Raw genomic sequence first — 19,591 nt, 5'->3', positions numbered from 1 at the left:
AGAACTACTGTTTGCGAGCGAAACATTCTAATAGTCTCTCATCATTTCCTTCCTTGCCTTCCTCTGTGTATTGCGTAAGCACCAGTCAATTTCCATGAAAGATCATAAATAACCCTTATACTTTTTATAGTATTTATGAAAGAACGTTTAATTGAATTTATATTAACAACACACATCATTCGTCAAAGTAACGAATAACGTGTTCATAAAACAAATTAATAGATATATTACATCAAAGTAAATTAGGCTTAAATTTTAGAAAAGAAAATACATATTGTTTTGTAAGAAGAACTGCTACTCGAAGCCTTTGCTACAATCACTACTTATTACCATAGCCCAGTGGTATAAGGCGTGCGGCTTGTAAAGTACCATTCGCACTTATTTCGAGCCCCCGCGAGAACCCTTTCTCTCTCTTTTTTTTTTTTTTTTACCTGTTCTGGACGTTTCTGTCTGAATTACTGTGGGTTTCGATTAAATAGAATTTCGAACAGAGACCAATATATATGATAAAAATTCATTTGCAAGACTGAACTCGTTTAATACACATTTCGAGATTTTGATTTTGGAAATGAACTGTATATAATATTTAATAGTGAAAATAATGAACTAAAAGAAATATTCGTATAAATATTGATTAATTACAGTAATTGGAGTTAAGCATGGCTTTCCAGTCCGGTTTATATAGAAAAGGGTTACTTTCAAGGGCAATGCGAAAAAAATATTTTTAATCCCACCCAAGATTGGTAACTTACAGGATAATTTTTACGTGGTTAGTATTATAATCTTTATGTTTTTATTATAATTCTGTATAAGTTATGATACTATCATTTCAAACTGTAGAACGAGAAACAAATGTAATATTATATTTGTTATGGAAAGCTTTTAAGCAGTGATAATTTCAGGGAGTGATCTGAGCGAGAATTTTTAGACCTTCTGAAGCTAAGAAATTTCTGCCTTCCGGACCATATCTTCGATCGTGCTGAATGTGGATTACCAGTGGCTGAGAAGTATGCCTCCACCCGTGTTAAAAGTCTTCCCGAGCATCATTTTCTGAAATCACCAATGTTTATAAAGTTTTTTTTTTTGTTACAAATCAAATGATAATAAGGAGTAGTGAACACACTTAATATTTTGTTTTCAGCTATGGATTTTAGATTTACCATTGATACAGTGTTCCGTTTTAATCGAATTTGAAACAAAATAATTTTCCAATGAGTTATTCAAAGCAATGTTTCAAGTCTCCAGATGAAACTAGTGAAACACTTAAAAAAGAAACAAGTTGCTACCGGGTTTGAAGATACAAACATGTGATTGATAGAGTATCGACCCAAACCAGTCGACCATTTCATATGCCTTTACAAACCTTCTTTTGACTTTAGTGAAAGCAGTTAACTCTTCCATGCTCACTTTTGTTTATTTCGATACCACTATGAGTTCTCAATGAATATTTGGACGTCACAGCTCTTGCAATATATAAAAGTATTTTTAGAATAAATCACATTTGATTTAGCGTCCTAATAACATATGTAAAACAGGTTGAATTCATGAAATGATTGAGGTTGGAGAGAGCGTAAATGATTTCACAGTTAGGAGTCTGGATATGCAAACCCGCTTAAGGTGGGGATTTACATATGTGGAATTTGTTAAGACTGAAACAGCCCGAAAATATCCTCGATCATGCTTGAGTAGGAGGTAATATTGAGGTCTCAAATGAGGTAATATTGAGGTCTCAAATCTTCAGCAATAATAATAATAATAATAATAATAATAATAATAATAATAATAATAATAATAATAATAATAATAATAATAATAATAATAATAATAATAATAATAAGAAGAAGAAGAAGAAGAAGAAGAAGAAGAAGAAGAAAAAGAAGAATATAGAACACACATTCCGTATGAGGACAGATTGTCTTAAAATTTGTAAAATCGTCCTTAATATTAGGCAAAAATTAAATCATAGTTGAGATTGCAGAGAATTGTCCGTACCACCAGCTAAATGTTGAACGAAAGGTTTCCAGTAAACTTTTATGTAGAAAGTAGTTACTGAACTCACAAGAGCCGTACGAAAATTTATGTTTTTAAGTTTTACGTTAGGTGGTTATACCGGCTAAGCTAAAGGAGAAGTCGATGATGAGAAGGAAAGAAATAGTACAATGGAGAAAGTGGGAGGAAACAGAACCTCAAGAAAAAATCCACACATGGCGTTTGTCCAACTCAATGCACACACGGGGAGATGGGATAGATGGAGGGACACAAGCTCCAGAGCTGAGTGGGCTACGACTGAAACAACCATAAATAAAGCGCCTAACCTTGTTAGTACAGAGTGAACCATTAAATTCACAAAATTTCAATAATAATAATAATAATAATAATAATAATAATAATAATAATAATAATAATAATAATAATAATAATAATAATAATAATAATAATAATAATAATGATAATGATAATAATAATAATAATAATAATAATAATAATAATAATAATAACAATGAGCAAGTAGTGATATTTCGTCAAACATTGACGGAATAGCAGCGACTACGAATCGGTCCCAATTCCGTTTTGAAAATTATACCAGCATTTGCCCACCGGCTGAAGAGACGCGACGGAACGCCAATCAATCACAAGTTATTTCTCCAAAAAGTATGTTAAATCGACAATATGTTTTATTTGTATACATTAAGGCGAGTCTAAAAAAGCACTTTAAAAAGTGAAAAAAAATTCTCCGAAATGGGCGCGAACCACCAACCTTGTTATTACGAGTGTCGTTCTCCTCCGACTTTGCCACGGAGGCGTTGAAGAAAACATTCTTGTGGACTGATAAATTTTGGAAGTCTTTTTAATTTGGCTAATCAGAGTGCTCACTTAGCCGTGTATATTGCACAATAACCGTTTGGGATCAGATATAATACATTCGCATTGAAATTTTATAACAAAGTGACTCGCGTCTCTCTTCTCCATTTCATAGTTCTCCCATATTCACTTTCTAAAGATCGATGACAGTTGCCATCTAAATTCATACAAGTATACGCACTCACCTCAAGACTTTTCACTTCATGATGCAGAGGATGGGGTTACTCTCCAAAAAGTATGTTATTTCTCCAAAAAGTATGTTAAATCGACAATATGTTTTATTTGTATACATTAAGGCGAGTCTAAAAAAGCACTTTAAAAAGTGAAAAAAAAAAATTCTCCGAAATGGGCGCGAACCACCAACCTTGTTATTACGAGTGTCGTTCTCCTCCGACTTTGCCACGGAGGCGTTGAAGAAAACATTCTTGTGGACTGATAAATTTTGGAAGTCTTTTTAATTTGGCTAATCAGAGTGCTCACTTAGCCGTGTATATTGCACAATAACCGTTTGGGATCAGATATAATACATTCGCATTGAAATTTTATAACAAAGTGACTCGCGTCTCTCTTCTCCATTTCATAGTTCTCCCATATTCACTTTCTAAAGATCGATGACAGTTGCCATCTAAATTCATACAAGTATACGCACTCACCTCAAGACTTTTCACTTCATGATGCAGAGGATGGGGTTACTCTTGACCCCGGAGCTCACTTTAGGAACAATTCGTCATGAAAAGAGCATACCTGTGTTTGCTGCGTAAAAGGTGTTAAGTCCAAATGTTCTAAACATTTGAACTTGAAAAACTTTTTATATTACTTTGTAGATAAATATTTATGCAGAGATTGAAAACTCTACTACTAAAAGTTCAAACGAAACCATTCCACTAAAGTTACATGTAGAAAGTATTCTACTGTAAGTTTTAAGGAATATAACTGTAATAAAAATAACTGAATATCACTGAACAGTAAGGCATATAGCAAACTAACTTTTAGGATTGCAAAAATAATTATAAAAGCTTTGCTACAAAAATACCTACACAGACTATAATTCGAAGAGCTCAAAATTACAAAGTAACAAAATGGCGTATAAGATTCAGTCTACAAAGCAATTGTTACTTAAAGAATGGTCATACACTATTCCGAGAATCCGGATAAGACGAGAAATCAGTGACGTATTTAGGGGGGCTATGGGGCTAGAGCTCCCCGAAATAATTACGTTATTATTTTTTTCTCATTATAAGTACAACACAAATGTTTCTTACTGGTTCTCAAGGCCCCCCCCCCCGACACAAGATCCTAAATACGCCACTGCGAGAAATGTTTACGAAGTTTGCGTCTCATCTCGAAAGCGGGACGATAATTTGAGTTAGCCTTGTCCCATCTCTAATGTAAAATATTTATTATGTTACGATTTTGTTTGTTTTGTTTTAGTAACGAAGTAAGAAATTCCTCGTCTCGTGGGCAATACTAAACAAACCGCAATAGTCTTGCCAAATGTCTCGTTTCTCCTTGTAATGTTATGACCTGAGCGATATTATTATTATTATTATTATTATTATTATTATTATTATTATTATTTCTAAAGATTTGTTAGTTCAGGTATTGAAACATCTGACTTCAAATATATGAAGATAATTAAACGTGATTCATTGCCAATCAATCGCCACCAAAAATTCTATAAATAAATTTAAAAAAAAACTTGTCCTTTATGAATGCGATTCGAGGACTTCCAGATTACTGTCCGAGTGCCTTGACAACTAAACCACGATCAATACGCAGTAAAAGATTCGTGTTAAGTGTGTTCACGTTAGGTTTCTTTGCCTTCGCGTACAAATTTCTACGTAATTTTTATTCTTTTCAAAACGTCTTTCAAATTTATTGTAAGACGATATGTCAAAAATCCTTGGCACAGTTTATACTAGCTGATTATATCCATTCTTCGCATAAGGACTGTATGTGGCAGTCAGCGCCTGTGGGAGTATCACCATTCATTTCAGCGACCGCGAAAACTATGGATTTGACTTTGATATCGGCCATTTTGGATTACTTTTACACGTCTCGGTTCCCCTCCCCTGGTGACGCCAGGCTTGCAGCCGAATCGGGTGAATGCTCATCATTAAACTCAGCGACCGCGAAAACTATGAATTCGACAATAATATAGGTCATTTTCTACTACTTTTACATGTCCCGGTAAACGCCCCCTGAGTCCCCCTTGATTCGAAACTTGAAAAAAATGCTCCGTCTTAATCTGGGGCTTGAACCAAGGTACTCCTGACCAAAACTTGGTAATTCTCGGTCCACTCTTCTGGTCCCCAGACCGCACACAGAAAGACAGACAAACACGCAAACGAACTCTTTATTTTATTTATATTAGATTAGATTAATAACTTGAGTTGTTCTTACAACTTTGATCCTCAATTTTATTTCTTCTCCACAAAAACTACAGATATGAAATTATATAAAATATTAAATGCTCATATTCTGCAGTTGGTTCCAAGGCAGTCGCCATTATATAGTGAAGGACTAATGTCCGCCACTAGACATACGTTTCCTCGACGTAGTATTGAAGCACAAGCATCACGTTGTCATGTCCAAATGGAAATGATTGAAGTGTTTCCTTCTATTTATGGTTCTTTTTTCAACAAGCATTAGAAAAAAGAATCATAAACCAGGTGCGGCAGAGATTCGAACTCAAGACACCTAATGGCTATCTCAATGGTAAGTACGATAGCCACTCAGCCAACAACTCACAACAGAAATTTTTATAACAAATGTAATATATGTTACTACTTGTAATACTTTTATTCTATTAGCGTTAAGTGCTAAGCTATGGAGATTTGTTCTGATTTTTTCTCATCTTTTTACAGTTTGTTGTATCAACTGAAACAGTAAAATAAATGTAAATATCTATTTTATTCATTTTTGCTACTTGAATAGTTTTGTTAAACATAATTAAATTATGAAGTGGATGCGTAGTGTATAGACTAATTGTTCATAACATCGATTCCAAGAAGGATTAAACAATATAGACCCGCGACAAAAATCTTTTTGACAGATATAGTAATGTATTATTTTAGCACACAAGAAGCATCTTTTAGATTTCAGCGTAATTAATTGAATACCTACCAAGGCACATAGGTTTCCATGGCAGAAAATAAACATTGTGTAGCACTCAAGGTTTCTTTGAAAGGGTTGTCCTCACCGAGACTTGGCTACTTAAGCCTTTGTTCGGCAAACCGAAAGTTTCTATGTTGTTAAAAACAGACATCAAATTTTTGTTTCCGTTCTTTCTCCCTCCGATCATTATTTCGTGACACAACTCTCAAGTTAGGAAATAGCGGCAGTAGTGAAAGAATAGTCGAGGTGTTATAGGTACTAAGTTAGAAATCGTGAGGTCATGGGTTCAAACCTACACTAAGTCGATTTAACACTTTTAAATTTAATTTTGTTTTTCCAAGGCGCTTGATGTCTTCTCTTTACTCAAAGTTCTCCATCTATAGATGAGATGCAAGAATCATGCATATGCTAACCGAGAGGAAAAGAGAGTGGAGATAATTCCAATTGAAATATTATCCGAAACATTCATCGATAATCATATTTGTTTACGTTTCAGCTTATTTTTCTTTATTTTTCTTTACAAAATTAGAGTTCTCGATTACTTAGAACATAGAAAGGGATAGTGAATGATATATTATGGCGTATTACAAGAAATAACTCGTATTCTTTTGATATCGTATATGCTTCTAACAAAAATATGCTTGTATTATTAATTAGGGATTAAATTACACAAACTCTTGTTATGTGTACAGAAAACATGACTATTTGTCAAATTTGAAACATATGACATGTTTTCTACTGATGCAATCGTTTTCGCAAACTGAAGTGACACACTGCATATTTTGTTCTTACTTTCTTAGATTATCTTTCTTTTTCTTTTATTTTTCGTTTTTTCTCTTTTTCTTTTTTTTCTTTCATTTTCCAAACACACTGGAAAACAGCAATATAACTTCAGAAAATATTCTTGTTAACTTTAATGTGTAAATGAATAATAACAATAATGATAATAATTCTTTTTAAAAAATAAAAACTACGATGGTTTTGCTTATAAAAATATTCTCGCAAAACAAAGATGGAAGTTAAAGTACCTCGAACTTTTTTTCCATAAAGTTTTAGTAGAGATACTAAAACATAACTAACGAAAGTGAAGGTAACGTTGAAACGAATAATATAAAACATTCAGAGAGTTTACAAAATATTGTAACCTGTAAAATAAAATGAATGTTTGACCAACATTGATTTTTCCTTGGTATGTGCAAGGTTAAATAAGATATCTTTGTGACTTTCTCAGGATATCAATCGCTCTGTAGATACTAAACGACATATTCTACCTGTTCTTTTTTTTGTGCGACGCAGAGGCGTGGATTTTTTTATTTTATTTTATTTTATTTTATTATTATTATTATTATTATTATTATTATTTTTGCTGTTTGCTACACTGACATATTTCAAACAAACTATTGCACTTGTAGAACGCCTTGTGTTCTTCTCAACCAGCGAACGTCAAGATTATTGTTGGTTGTCTAACTATGCAGTATATGAAAAATGGAAGTGTGAATGCACTTTTGCTAATGTGTACATGAAAATGATATTATTCCACCAGGAATTTATTTAATTTAATGTTTAGTCAAATTGAATTTCACTAAATGATAAATTTGTTAATCCTTGACCCGGAGCACTAGGGAACATAAGGTGTATCTCCTACAAACCGTATAAACAAGCGTAAAGGAGTTTCTCCTGCAACAAAAGACCTAAGTTGTAATAATGTAACAAGGAGCCCTACTTGTGGTACACATGAACTGGAAACTAATAGCAACCTCGAAAATGAATCTTCATCTTTCTTAAGTGGAGCGCAAGGGGCAATACTGAGCTCAAGGTTGCCTGTAGGATATATGTGTAGAATGAGAGGAGCGATTCTCTGGAGTCCGTCTTTGATAATTAGATGATTCTTCTTCTAATCCTTCTATTCATTTTATCTGCTTCTAAGATAACTATTAGTATCCCTAACTTAAAAACTCTCCTCGTGTATCATCATGTGTTCCAGGAACCTGAGAATAATGATCCTTGTGAAACATTGCCTGTATAAAGGGGGCAACTCCAACAACAACTAAAGATTAATCCTAAGGTTGTCTCGCCAGAAAGAAGCCTCTCAAAAAATCTTCAGAAGAGGGACTCTGAGCAAAATTTTCTTGAACTGGACGAAGACTTTATTAATCTCTCTCCTGAAAGTATTTACGAAGTGCACCTTGCAGTCAACGTACGAATGCCGGCTAAAGCATGCTGTGACATTAAAATTGCAGCTGCAGATATGGACATTCAAGTTCTGGAATTCATCCAATCGAAAGGGCTACATTATTGATACTTCTGAACGAATCCTCTTGATTCAGTCGTTAACAACAATGGTAAGATTCCCTTATCCATTTGTAATGTTCGGATTGTCAAGATTTACATAAGGATCTCTACCTGGGGAAACTTATTTCCCATGCAGAGATTCTGGTAGACCATGCGGATGAGGAAAGCTGTCAAGTTAACCAGGTCATTCATTTTAACAATAAAGAAGAAAAGGACGATGAAGAGTTTCCTGAAGAACCTCGAGAGGTACCCCAAAGAGAGGGTTAGACAAGGTCTTAATCATTGGGAAGATGTTAAAACCACAGGAAAGCAAGCAATTATTAGATCTGCACATGGAATTTAAAGACACCATAGACCGAACAAATCCTCTGTCACGGTTGCTACTGATAAATTTTTGTGTACCTTAGAAGTTGCCAAGAACATTCTCGTTTCTTACCCTGCATACCGTACTACGCCAAAACAAGGAAAAATAGTAGCATCAAAGGTCCAGAAAATGTCAGACTGAAATATTATTTGGCAGAATCACAGTCATAGTCCGGCACTGTCGTGATAGTAGCCATAAAACAAGGTATCCAATGTTTTGCGTGGGTTACGGAGCATTCAACCAACTTCTAAACCAAATTTGTAACCAGTTCCACGTATAGACGAATTATTGGTGTTCCTGAATGGGACTTAACTCATTAACACACTAGATTTGCAGAGTGGATACCACCAGATGGAAGTAAAACCTAGAAACAGATAATACTGCGTTTGTCTGTAGCAGTTTGAAATTTTACGATTACCTTTCGGACTCGCATTTCTTATCTATCGGCCTTTGCATCAACAGTAAATTTCGTGAACTTGCTCTTCATATTTCCTGAATTTGCCCATCCGGGGGTTTCGCCCTCACACACTGTCTTTGCTCGACCTACGGCCTCGCATCTCTTCAACCCATAATTCTATCGTTTCTTTTACAATTTCAACTATTTAAAAGATAAGATTTTGTACCCGAAGAAAACGTCCATGTAAATAGCATGGGAATTTCTTCATCCCCCTTTAGACCCCTAAAAATTAAAAATTATCACTTTTGGCAAGTTTCCTGTTGGTTAGTCCTGGAAGGCTAGAATCATGCCAAATTTCATGATTCTAATCCTGCCGGAAGTACCTAATCATTTTGGGGTATAGAAGACGTCCCATTTAAATAATATAGTAAAGATTTTTCAGCTCCCCATAAAACCACTCTACGATTGACAGTTTTTATTTCTCATGATTCACTTAGGTAACGCTGACGAAAACGTACAAGCATACCGAATTTCCAAGTTTTTATTCCAATTCTAAGTACCTAAAACATGAGACTATATGTCCAGAAACAGGCCCGTTTAAAGAACATGAGGAAATTCTTCATCCCCTCTTTACATCCCCTAAAAATTAAAAGTATTCACTTTTAGTAATTTTCGTGTCGGTTAATTCCGGAAAGCTACAATCACGCCAAATTTAATCATTGTAGCCCTACAGAAAGCGCTCAATAATTTGTAAGCTCATGTAGTTTTATATAGTTAGGACATATGTGGGTCGTCTTATTTGTTCCGCACTGTCCTTTCCAATTTTACTGGATAGGACAAGACACACCTCCCAACACGATTAAGACAAGCGAATCTCAAACCTAACCCTAAGAAATGCTTTTCTATCTATGAAGAAGCAAGCGTGCTCGGACTTCATTCAAGTAGATTCAGCTAAAATGAAGTTATCTCAAGGGTACCCTACCCTAATGCAGTAAAAGACGTAAAGAGTTTAATTGGACCTTGCTCTTTTTACAGATCTTATGTATAAGAGTTCTTTAAGATGGCAGAATCCCCTCATATGTCTGACCAAAAACCGCTAAATTTGAGTTCCGGAAAAAGAATGTAGCTTGTAACACTCTTAAAGAACGTTTAATAACCGCTCCTGTTCTTCCTCAGTTTGGCCTAGACCAATATGTTATCGTCTACTCGGACGTTAGCCGCGACAGCTTTGGTGGCTATGTGGCCGAAGTTGAAGGTATAAAGGAACATCCCATAGCGTATTTCTTAGAACCTTTGAGCCCCACGCAGCTCAATTAATAGTGCTCCTGAACTTGAAGCACTCTCTTCAATAAGAAAGTTCTACATTCTTATTTCCTGCTCTCATACCGCCCTTTTGTGGTGTGCATAGACGCTTGCGTGATTTGCTATCTTAAAAACAACACTACGTTAAATTCTCGTATAATTAATAATTTAATAGTCTTAATTGTTAATTGTACTCAATATTAACTATTTCATTTCTTAGGTTCCTTTAAATATTTTTAGTACTCTTCAATAATACTAAACGCGTTTAATAAGAGCATAGATAATTACCCGTTAGAACTTTGTGATGTAAATCCTTCAAATGTTATTTTCCTTCCAACATATAAGCTCCCTTCCACAGGACGAATGAATGGCAAAGGCTACAAATGAAAATAAGTACCAAAGTTAATTCATGATCATAAACACACCAATCTGTTTACCGGCATTTTTTGTTCCCTAGAAAGAATTCTTCTTTGAATAATAAATTAATATTTTTCATATTTCTAAGAAGTCACTGCTTTCGAAAAAAATCGTTTTGAAAATTCTTTCACTTGAAAATGACAGGCAAACAGAAATAAGAAACAGACACATTTAGAGTCAAATTGTTATCATCCTCTGACCACTTGAAAATCATACCACTATACATGTGAAAACATACTCGTACTACTGCATTGTCATTAAAGACCTTGTTCACTACACACAGAAGTTCGTTCATTGTGTTATCAATATCCCTAATCTTGGAATATAAAACTACATCTTAGTAAATAACAAATTTAAATAATTTTCCTCAATTGTTTAAAAGTTCGAAAGCTTTCTTTAGTAACAAATGTCTTCGGAAATGATAAGTATGTTGGGAATAAGTCCTATTTAGATACAATAACTTAATCCTCGATATTAATTAAAGAAAAGTAGGCTGAAAGTATCCATCAGTTAAACCCTTACTAGATTTCAATAAAGTTTTAGTGTGCTACATAGTTTCTTAATGTTTTTTTCTCGAATTCTTTTAATGTTCCAAATCCGTTAACTTTCTTTTGAGCTTTTGTTATCGTTTTTGAGTTCAACGCCACTTCTCATTATTAAAGGTATATGAGACATGGATTTACAGCTTAACTTACCAGGGAAGGGTCCCAATGGCGTATGCAAGTTGTCGAAGGTCATGCATCTGATATGAAATAGAGTGCGAAGCTATGTACATATTCAAATTTACAGTGGCTGAGGTCAACATAAGCATGAGAGCCGGCTCAACGACACAGAAAGTTAAGGAATCACTCGTTCCGTGAGGGAATGGCCACAGATATGAAGGTAAAATGTTTTAGTAATAGATGCATGGTATGTTGTATGTTAGGGCACATGAACATCATGGCCGTAATATTGAAAGTGATTATCTTGAATTTCAATTCGCAATGTAAAAGAGAAAGTAGATCATGTATTGAATCAAATAGTATTGAAATTTGATCAGAAATTCGTTTGTGTTAACCATTTTGTAGTAACTCCATTTTGAATTGAGAAGTCATTGCAAGAAGGACCCTAGAAATTCTGTGAAATTCTTACCGGTATGTCGCAAAAGCTAAAGCTTGGAGAACTCTTGTTTGCATACAGATCAAAGGAAAAGTGTGTAGAATGTAGAATGGTTGCGAGTAGGGAAAAGATGATCATTGAAGACAGAGAAGCAAGAAAACGAAAGAGCGTCCGCGCCACCGACTGTGTGTCCTATTTGTAAACAGAAAATACGCCAGAAAGTTTATTAGCTTATTTCTGCGTTATCAGTGAGTTGTCGAGTTAGAGTAGTTGGTAGAAAGTTTAATGTACTTTTGTACGGTGAGCCACCGTTGAGTAAGTATTACGAAGCTAATTAAACATTAAGATACGTTATTTCTTCTTGTGGGCCTGAGTATGAATCGCCATATAGTTGTGTCATTAGGCCTATTAGTGCGTGAGCCTGTGACGCGCGAGAATAATTCCTTTACAGAAGAATGTTTTCAACGGATCCGGAAGTTATTAGTGAGTAATGATACAGTGGTCGAAGAGTACAAAAGTTTTGAGATAGATAATAGCGTGTCAAATGAGGACAAGAGATACAGTGATCGTAATAAGAATGATGACAGTGACCCTAGGGAGAAACTGGTGTAACGGGAGCGATAATGCATGCACAAAGAGATAATAATTCCAACCAGAGTATTAGTTCGCCCTACGCTCAATCACCACCTAATAAGGAGAATACAAAATATATAAAGCGAAATGCGTTATAAAATGTTGATTACTTATAGTTTGAGACAGAAATACATCCGATTAAAGACCAACAGCGTCATCCATGCTTTCACGCTACAAGTTTTAAGAGAGTTCGAAGCCCCATCGTAACTTTGAAAGAAACCGAAACTAAACGTTGGTGAGCAAGATAAACGATGTGGTATTACAACGTTTTAAAATTAACCAGGCTGTGGATGGAATGATTCATGATCCTACAATTAGAATGTGGGCGAGGCATATAAAAAACGACATGGATCCAATGGTAACTCTTCAATTCAAAGCATCGTCGTGGGAAAAAATTAAAAGCGTAATAATATTGTGTTACATAAAATTACTCATTCCGTGTCCAAATACCAGCAAAAGTTACATCAAACTGCAGAAAACTTTGCTGCTGAAATAAAATCTATGATTTAAGTGGAAACCTCAATATAAGCAAAGTTTTTAACACAGTTCAAAGTACATTTGACAAAGAAATCTATTCATGCAGGACACTGGGAAATGAAGGTATCAAACGAGTATATCATAAAATCAATGACAGCAGTTATAAATGGATGGGAGACTATTATCGGCATTTTATCTTAAATAGTTGTAGGGGACATTGAGGACGAAGATCGGCCTAAGTACCAAGAACATTAATTCTTTTAGTCCAAATTTCTAATACTTGTACTTCATTTGTATCAATAGTTTACTATATATTATTCTATGTATAGTATTGTGATGTAATCAGTATTGTATGTGCATTTTTCTCTTGGCGCACTAGTAGCTGCATGCTGTTGTGTCAATAAATCACATAGTTGTATTTTGTTAAAGAAATAAAACTTACCGGTATTATTTCTTATATCCGCTGAAGCTATGGGTAAAATCCCTGCAAAGATGCCTGACATCCCTTGGAATATCAAAGCACTTGCTACAAAATCAGTAAATATGTGCAACATTTATCTTCAGGAAGTATTTTGGTCGGATGCGCACGAGAATCGCATCTTGCTACTGGTTCATTCGTGGTCTTGTAACAAAAATAATAAACTTATACAATGCACTGTTCCGGATAATATCGAGTTTCACAAGAAACTTATACCCCTAAGTGCACTGTAGGTATTCAACCTCTCGACGTTGGAATTTTTCACACATAAAACCAGTACGTGATTTTTATCACGGATTCTGCATTACATATTGATAGGTTTCATGTATGGTATCGTAACAACTTCATCCGTCTCCAAGCATTTACGCACTTCTAGTTTAGTGCTCCTTTGGTTCACCAATTTCATTAAACATGCCTTCTATATGGGTGGAAGGATATCTTGAAGAGCATTAGGGAAAATTCCACAACTCGCCAATGTCCTTTTCTTTTGATCCCTTCACATAATCGAATTGTGAGCAGCGTCAGTGTAATAATTCCTGTTTTGTCAAGTGTGGACACCGTGGTCAGCTATTGTGCTTTCATCACAGTCATATAGATACTCTTCACATCAACTGGCCTTCATAGATTGGTATGTACCTTTATCAGTATACATGCTTATGTGATGATATATATTATTTTTCTAGAAGAACCACGTCGTAATTGTACATGTAATCTCCGCCCTCCTTTGTTTTGAGTCTTTCAACATGCCGGCAACTTCATCTTTAATACTGCAATATTACCAGCTCTTTGCATGTTTAGCTCGTTTTCTAGATGTGCATCCTGTGCCAACATGTTGCAGATGGTATACAGCATATCCGTTGTCCACATACTCATTAGATCATACTGGTACTTCTCGCTTTTAACTTATTATGTGATTTGCATGTAGTTACTGCTGGCTTTTATCTTACCAATTTACCAAACGGCAAACAGGTTATTCAAACGATTGTTCAAATAATCCCCTCACGATTTTCTTGCATGTTACATCTCAACTTACAATAGGGTACTACATAATGGTTAACATCAATGAATTCCTAGTAATATTTCAGCACTTTTTGTTGTGCCACATGACCCATTTTCGCTTTTACATTTCAATATGGCCACTTTCAATGTTGCGGCCATGATGTTCATATTCCCTAACATATAGCAGATTTTATCACGCATCTACTAGTAAATATTTGACCTTCATTTTTGTGGCCATTTGCGCACGGAATGAGTGATTTCTTAACTTTGTGTGTTGTTGAGCCCTACAGTCGGCTACATTTCTTCCGGCTCTCATGCTTCTATGTTGCCCTCATCCGCTATAAATTTGCATATTTTCATAGTTTCACACCGTCTTTCATATCTGATGCATATCGTTTGGCAATTCGTATACCCCATTCGTGCCCTTCCCTGCATTAGATCCAACCTAAGGCAAATCTACCAGGAAGAGATCTCAAAGTTGATCTACACGGTACACGGTGAAACTAACTATAATTATATTCGAACACTTGATGGTAGGAAGAACATATAACGGCTTTCCTTTCTCCACCTTATATGAACCCTTATGTCCAAAATATGCTTCGCATGTCTCTAAAGGTTGCAAAAATAAAAGTCGCTCACTTTCTTTCGCATAATATGTCTTCTTGGAAATATGCACAGGAACGAATACATATTTCCAAAAAAATAAATAAATAAAAGAAAATTGAAAGTAGTGAAGCTATAATTAAAAATGAAATCTCCGAAACTTTCATCGTTAAATTCGTAAATGTGGTAAACGTCCAACGGCCGTTTACAAAGGAAGAGGAAATTTGATACCTTTTTAAAAACACGTGTTAAATTTCTCGTATTGATACTTACTATATGTATGATACAGTCACATACATGCATACATGCGTACACATGCATACATATTAATAATTATTTTACCCGTAAACAAAGCGAATTGAACAAGCAATTAGTGCTAGGGATACGCATACGTTTACCAAATAGCAAAATTTTAAATCACCTTCCTAGAGTAGTTGATTAACGTGTATCCTCTAGGTGTTGCACTTTTCCGATTATAATCAATCGAAGTTTCACAGTCTACAGTAAAGCTTTTTCGCTTTCCTTCTTATTAGAAAGAACATTGGTTTCGTCATTCAACAAATATTTCTTAATATAAGTCTATTCATTAGCTTTATTCTAGTTTATTTAAATAATTTGAAATAATTCAGAATTGTGTCTTAGTCATTCTCGTAACTCAGAATTGAAGATTGTAAATAACTCAAACTTTTATTAACAAATGACTAATATCTAATGAAACTTTTATTAATAAAATATTACATTTACTCCGAATAGTTTTCGGAATGTAAAAAACTGATAGAAATAATGAATTTAAATTATTGATAGTCGGTTAAAAGTATAGTAGTGAAAGATCACAAATAAACTAGAAAATTCCTCGTTTGCTTCAATACAATATTTATACACAGTTTGCAAAATAATTGCAGGTAAATATTTTCGTCATATATATATATATATATATATATATATATATATATATATATATATATATATATATATATATATATATATATATATACGGAACATAGGCTAGTAGTTACCGTTGGATATTCGTAATTCGGACTTCCGAGGTTAGAATTTCGATACCAAGCATTCTGACTGGTGATTTTTCAGTTCCCGAAAACATTTCACATTTAAGCCAGTTTAGAAGTGTTGAGGCCAAGTTCAGGTCAAAAACTGGCCAAAAATTAGCCGTGTGATTGGGACCATTATCATGATGTAGAAACTACTTGCTGGAATTCCACAATGCGGACATTTTCGTGCCACGCTTCTACGCAGCCGTATCAGCAGCTACAAATTCATATTTGGTTGATGGTGCGGTTTCGCTAGACGAATTCTGAGTGTACAATCCCATTTATCCCAAAGAAAAACAGACCTGTATTGTCTTCGAATTCGATTTAACCTGACGAGCTTTCCATGGACGAGGCGTGTCAGGTGAGTTCCATTGACTTAACTGTTGTTTACTTTTGAGATCATATACTGAAACAGATCGTATACTCATGTCTCGTCGCCTATGATGATTTTGTAGAAAAAATTTTGATTATTTATAACTTCCTCCTTCATTGCTCGATAGGCTTCCACGTTACGATACTTCTCTTCTTGCTGAGATGTCCGGGCACAAACTTAGCCGCTAACCGTCGCATTTCAAAATCGTCCTGCAAAATTCACTGAATTGAGCTCCAGGATAATCTGAATAAGTCCTCGCGTTAGTCGATTGTTCTGCGTCCGTTTTCCCTGGTGAAATCATAGATTTTGGCGATGTTGGCATCAATTGGAGCACTTGAACGACGACCGGAACGTTTCCCGAAATTACGCTTTTAAGGAAGGGAAGTTGTGTTTCTACAATTGTTTTTTTCTCATTTAAATAAACCTTTGTGTCTCATCATAATGGATACTTAAAGCCTTCTGAAATGTTTGAAATTGATTTTTAAACAAAATTATCATGGTCTTCAAGCTAGGATTTTATCATGTTACATTTTCTTTAAAGTCATAGGTTTCAAGAAAGGAAAAGGTAAGGAAAATTATGCCAAAATTTAGTAGCTCATCAATTTTTAAATTAGGGACGTAAAACTCGTTATATTGAAATCTAATTTAAAATAAGTAGACATGTATTCCAGCGTTTTTAAAATTATACTTATAAGAAGTAGAAGGGACAATTTATGAAATGGTTTTCTTTCAATAGAGTTATATATGTACCTTATCAAGAACGGAAAATCTTTTGAATCGTCTGAAATGATTTGTGGAATGTAGAGCTTAGTTGAAGTTGGCATTATCACGTCAGTGTCATTAAAATGTAAATGAAAAGAAAGAAATGCGACCAAATTAGGAACGTGTCTGTAATGTCACGCAACACGAATTTTGGAGCGTCAGAACTTTTGAAGTATAAGTGCGAATGAAATGAAACTCTCAGTCACAGAAGGCCTCTCTTTGAGTGTTACTTTTCAGATATAAAACGTGGGGTGGTGTTTCGACTTTCGTTCTGACGAATGCCAGAAATACAGGTAGAGTAAGACTTTTTTTTTTCAAAACTTGAAAAATTAGAATTTAAAGGTAAGTGTAGCAGTATTGCTGAGAAGTGGGTACACTTAGTAGGAATGCATCTTTTTGAAACTACAATGACACATTGATACCAAGTGCAAACATATCATGGAAGTGAGAATAGTATGTTTTAAAAACGCCTGATTTCCGGCAGCTGACGTAATATGGCAACACTGAGGGTACTTGTGTAGCGTTCCCATCTACTAGAAGACCGAGTGATCCCAAAACACCCAACCCAAAATAAAAGTCCAAAATAGGAATTTTGGATATCTCGGAATCAACTTAATAACACAACCCCGTAGAAGAGACTACGGACAGCAGTGCCAACACGATTCAAGTCCCATCTGGCAGTTGGTGATCATCCAATATCCATATTAACGGATAGGTACAACTCGAATATAACAAGAAATGAAAGAATAAATTTCAACACTATAACAATTTTATTACAAGAAAATATATGGTTGTAAAAAAAATGAAATATTTGAGTTTTACGTCCCACGCTTATGCCGGTTAGGCTAAAGGAGACGGTGGTGATCAGAGATGAATGAAAATGGTACACTGAAGAAAGTGGGAGAAAACGGGAGAACCCCGAGAAAACCCACGCACACGGTGTTTGTCCACCACAAAGTTCACTTGTCGGGAGCAGGGTTTGAAATCGAGACCCCAAGCACCAGGGGTGAACTCTCTACCACTGAGCCACCGCGGTAGACTAGAAACATGCTGGTAAAAGATGCGAACTTCTAACGAACACAGAACTACTTCTCTACCACCACAGTGGAAGTCAAGTGAAAAGGAAGTAAGTCCAATTTAAATTATTCAATTTCAAGTCCAATTTGATTTTTCTGGTCATTTTCAAATCTTATTTCAAGGTCAGTCTATTATTTTCATTTGTTCCATTTTAAAAGAAAAATTGTAAGTAATAAATTCCACTCCGATAGACCTTATTGTAACCAGCACCTATGAATTTTGTTTTAGCGAATACTGAGTTAACAATACTTTCTGCTCAAATTATTGTTGATTTGGTAATTATTTATATAATTCTAGTATGATTTTAGAAATTTTGATTGGGTTTGGTAGAGTAATTGGTTGGTAAGTAGTTTGTTGCTTGGTTCTAGTAGTAAATGGTTTATATGATAATTTTTAATAGAGATTTAACTTGTGTTCCTTTCGTATTTTCTTTTTAAAGAGATTTAACTTCTGTTTATTTTTATTTTAACAGCTTGTCTGTTAATGATAAACAATAGAAATACTGAAAGAGAATATGTGAACATAGATATACCTTGTGATGATTCCGAGTATGTAAGCATGGATAGGACTGCTCATTTCGATCTTGACTAGCATACTAGTTTTGGTAACGTGAACATGTCATTAACACCTCCAATAGTGGGCATTTTTATATTTGCCATACGCCGGTTCACCGATTCAAAACCCTTTGATAGTTCTGGATTAAATGATTCGAAAATTGTATGAGCTTTTTAACTGTCTTCGATCTGTTATTGTAACGATGAATGTGTTAGGGTTGAATACGCCTGAGATGGATTGGTGAATTTTATTAATGAAGGAATCAACCCTAGCTAAATATTTAGAATGTTAAATGCATATATGTCCAGGGATAGGAGAATAGCTTTTGGGAATTGCTGATAATTACGTTCTTATTACAAGAAACCAACTTGACTACAATAAGCAATCGGGCTACGATTAAGGTAGATCTAATTTATTTATTTATTTATTTATTGAACAATTTCCCAGACAATATAGTTGAGGGGAAAGATGGCTATTTTAATATATATATTCAAAACGTAAGGGGAACTCGTACCAAATTAAGAACGCTGACCGAAAATGTATTAAGTAACAATTATCAGGCAATTGCATTAACTGAATCTTGGCTTACTAACAGTCATAATGACTCTGAACTCTTTGATTCGCGGTATGTCGTGGTAAGAGCAGACAGAAATATTGTTACTTCTGGTAAGAAATTGGGTGGTGGTGTTGTATTAGCTGTAAATAAAAAATATCGTGTGCAGAAAATTCCTTCCCC

The 19,591-nt window shown here is 34.8% G+C and overlaps 1 protein-coding gene across 1 annotated transcript in view; it reads right to left on the bottom strand.

The window, feature by feature from the left end:
- Positions 1-16,516, bottom strand: part of LOC145672652 (32 kDa beta-galactoside-binding lectin-like) — a 380,765-nt gene extending 364,249 nt beyond the window's left edge. The window contains exons 1-2 of the mRNA XM_081741814.1: positions 16,391-16,516; positions 10,623-10,711 (exon numbers count right to left, since the gene is read on the bottom strand). Coding sequence (XP_081597940.1) covers positions 10,623-10,711; positions 16,391-16,516 — 215 coding nt within the window. The remainder of the gene's footprint in view (positions 1-10,622; positions 10,712-16,390) is intronic.
- Between the last annotated feature and the right edge of the window lie 3,075 nt (positions 16,517-19,591).

This window comes from Thermobia domestica, chromosome 16, assembly GCF_964235325.1.
Source record: "Thermobia domestica chromosome 16, izTheDome1.hap1.1, whole genome shotgun sequence".
NCBI lineage: Eukaryota > Metazoa > Arthropoda > Insecta > Zygentoma > Lepismatidae > Thermobia > Thermobia domestica.
The sequence above is the reverse complement of the archived record's forward strand: the minus strand, read 5'-3'. Positions and strand labels throughout refer to the sequence as shown.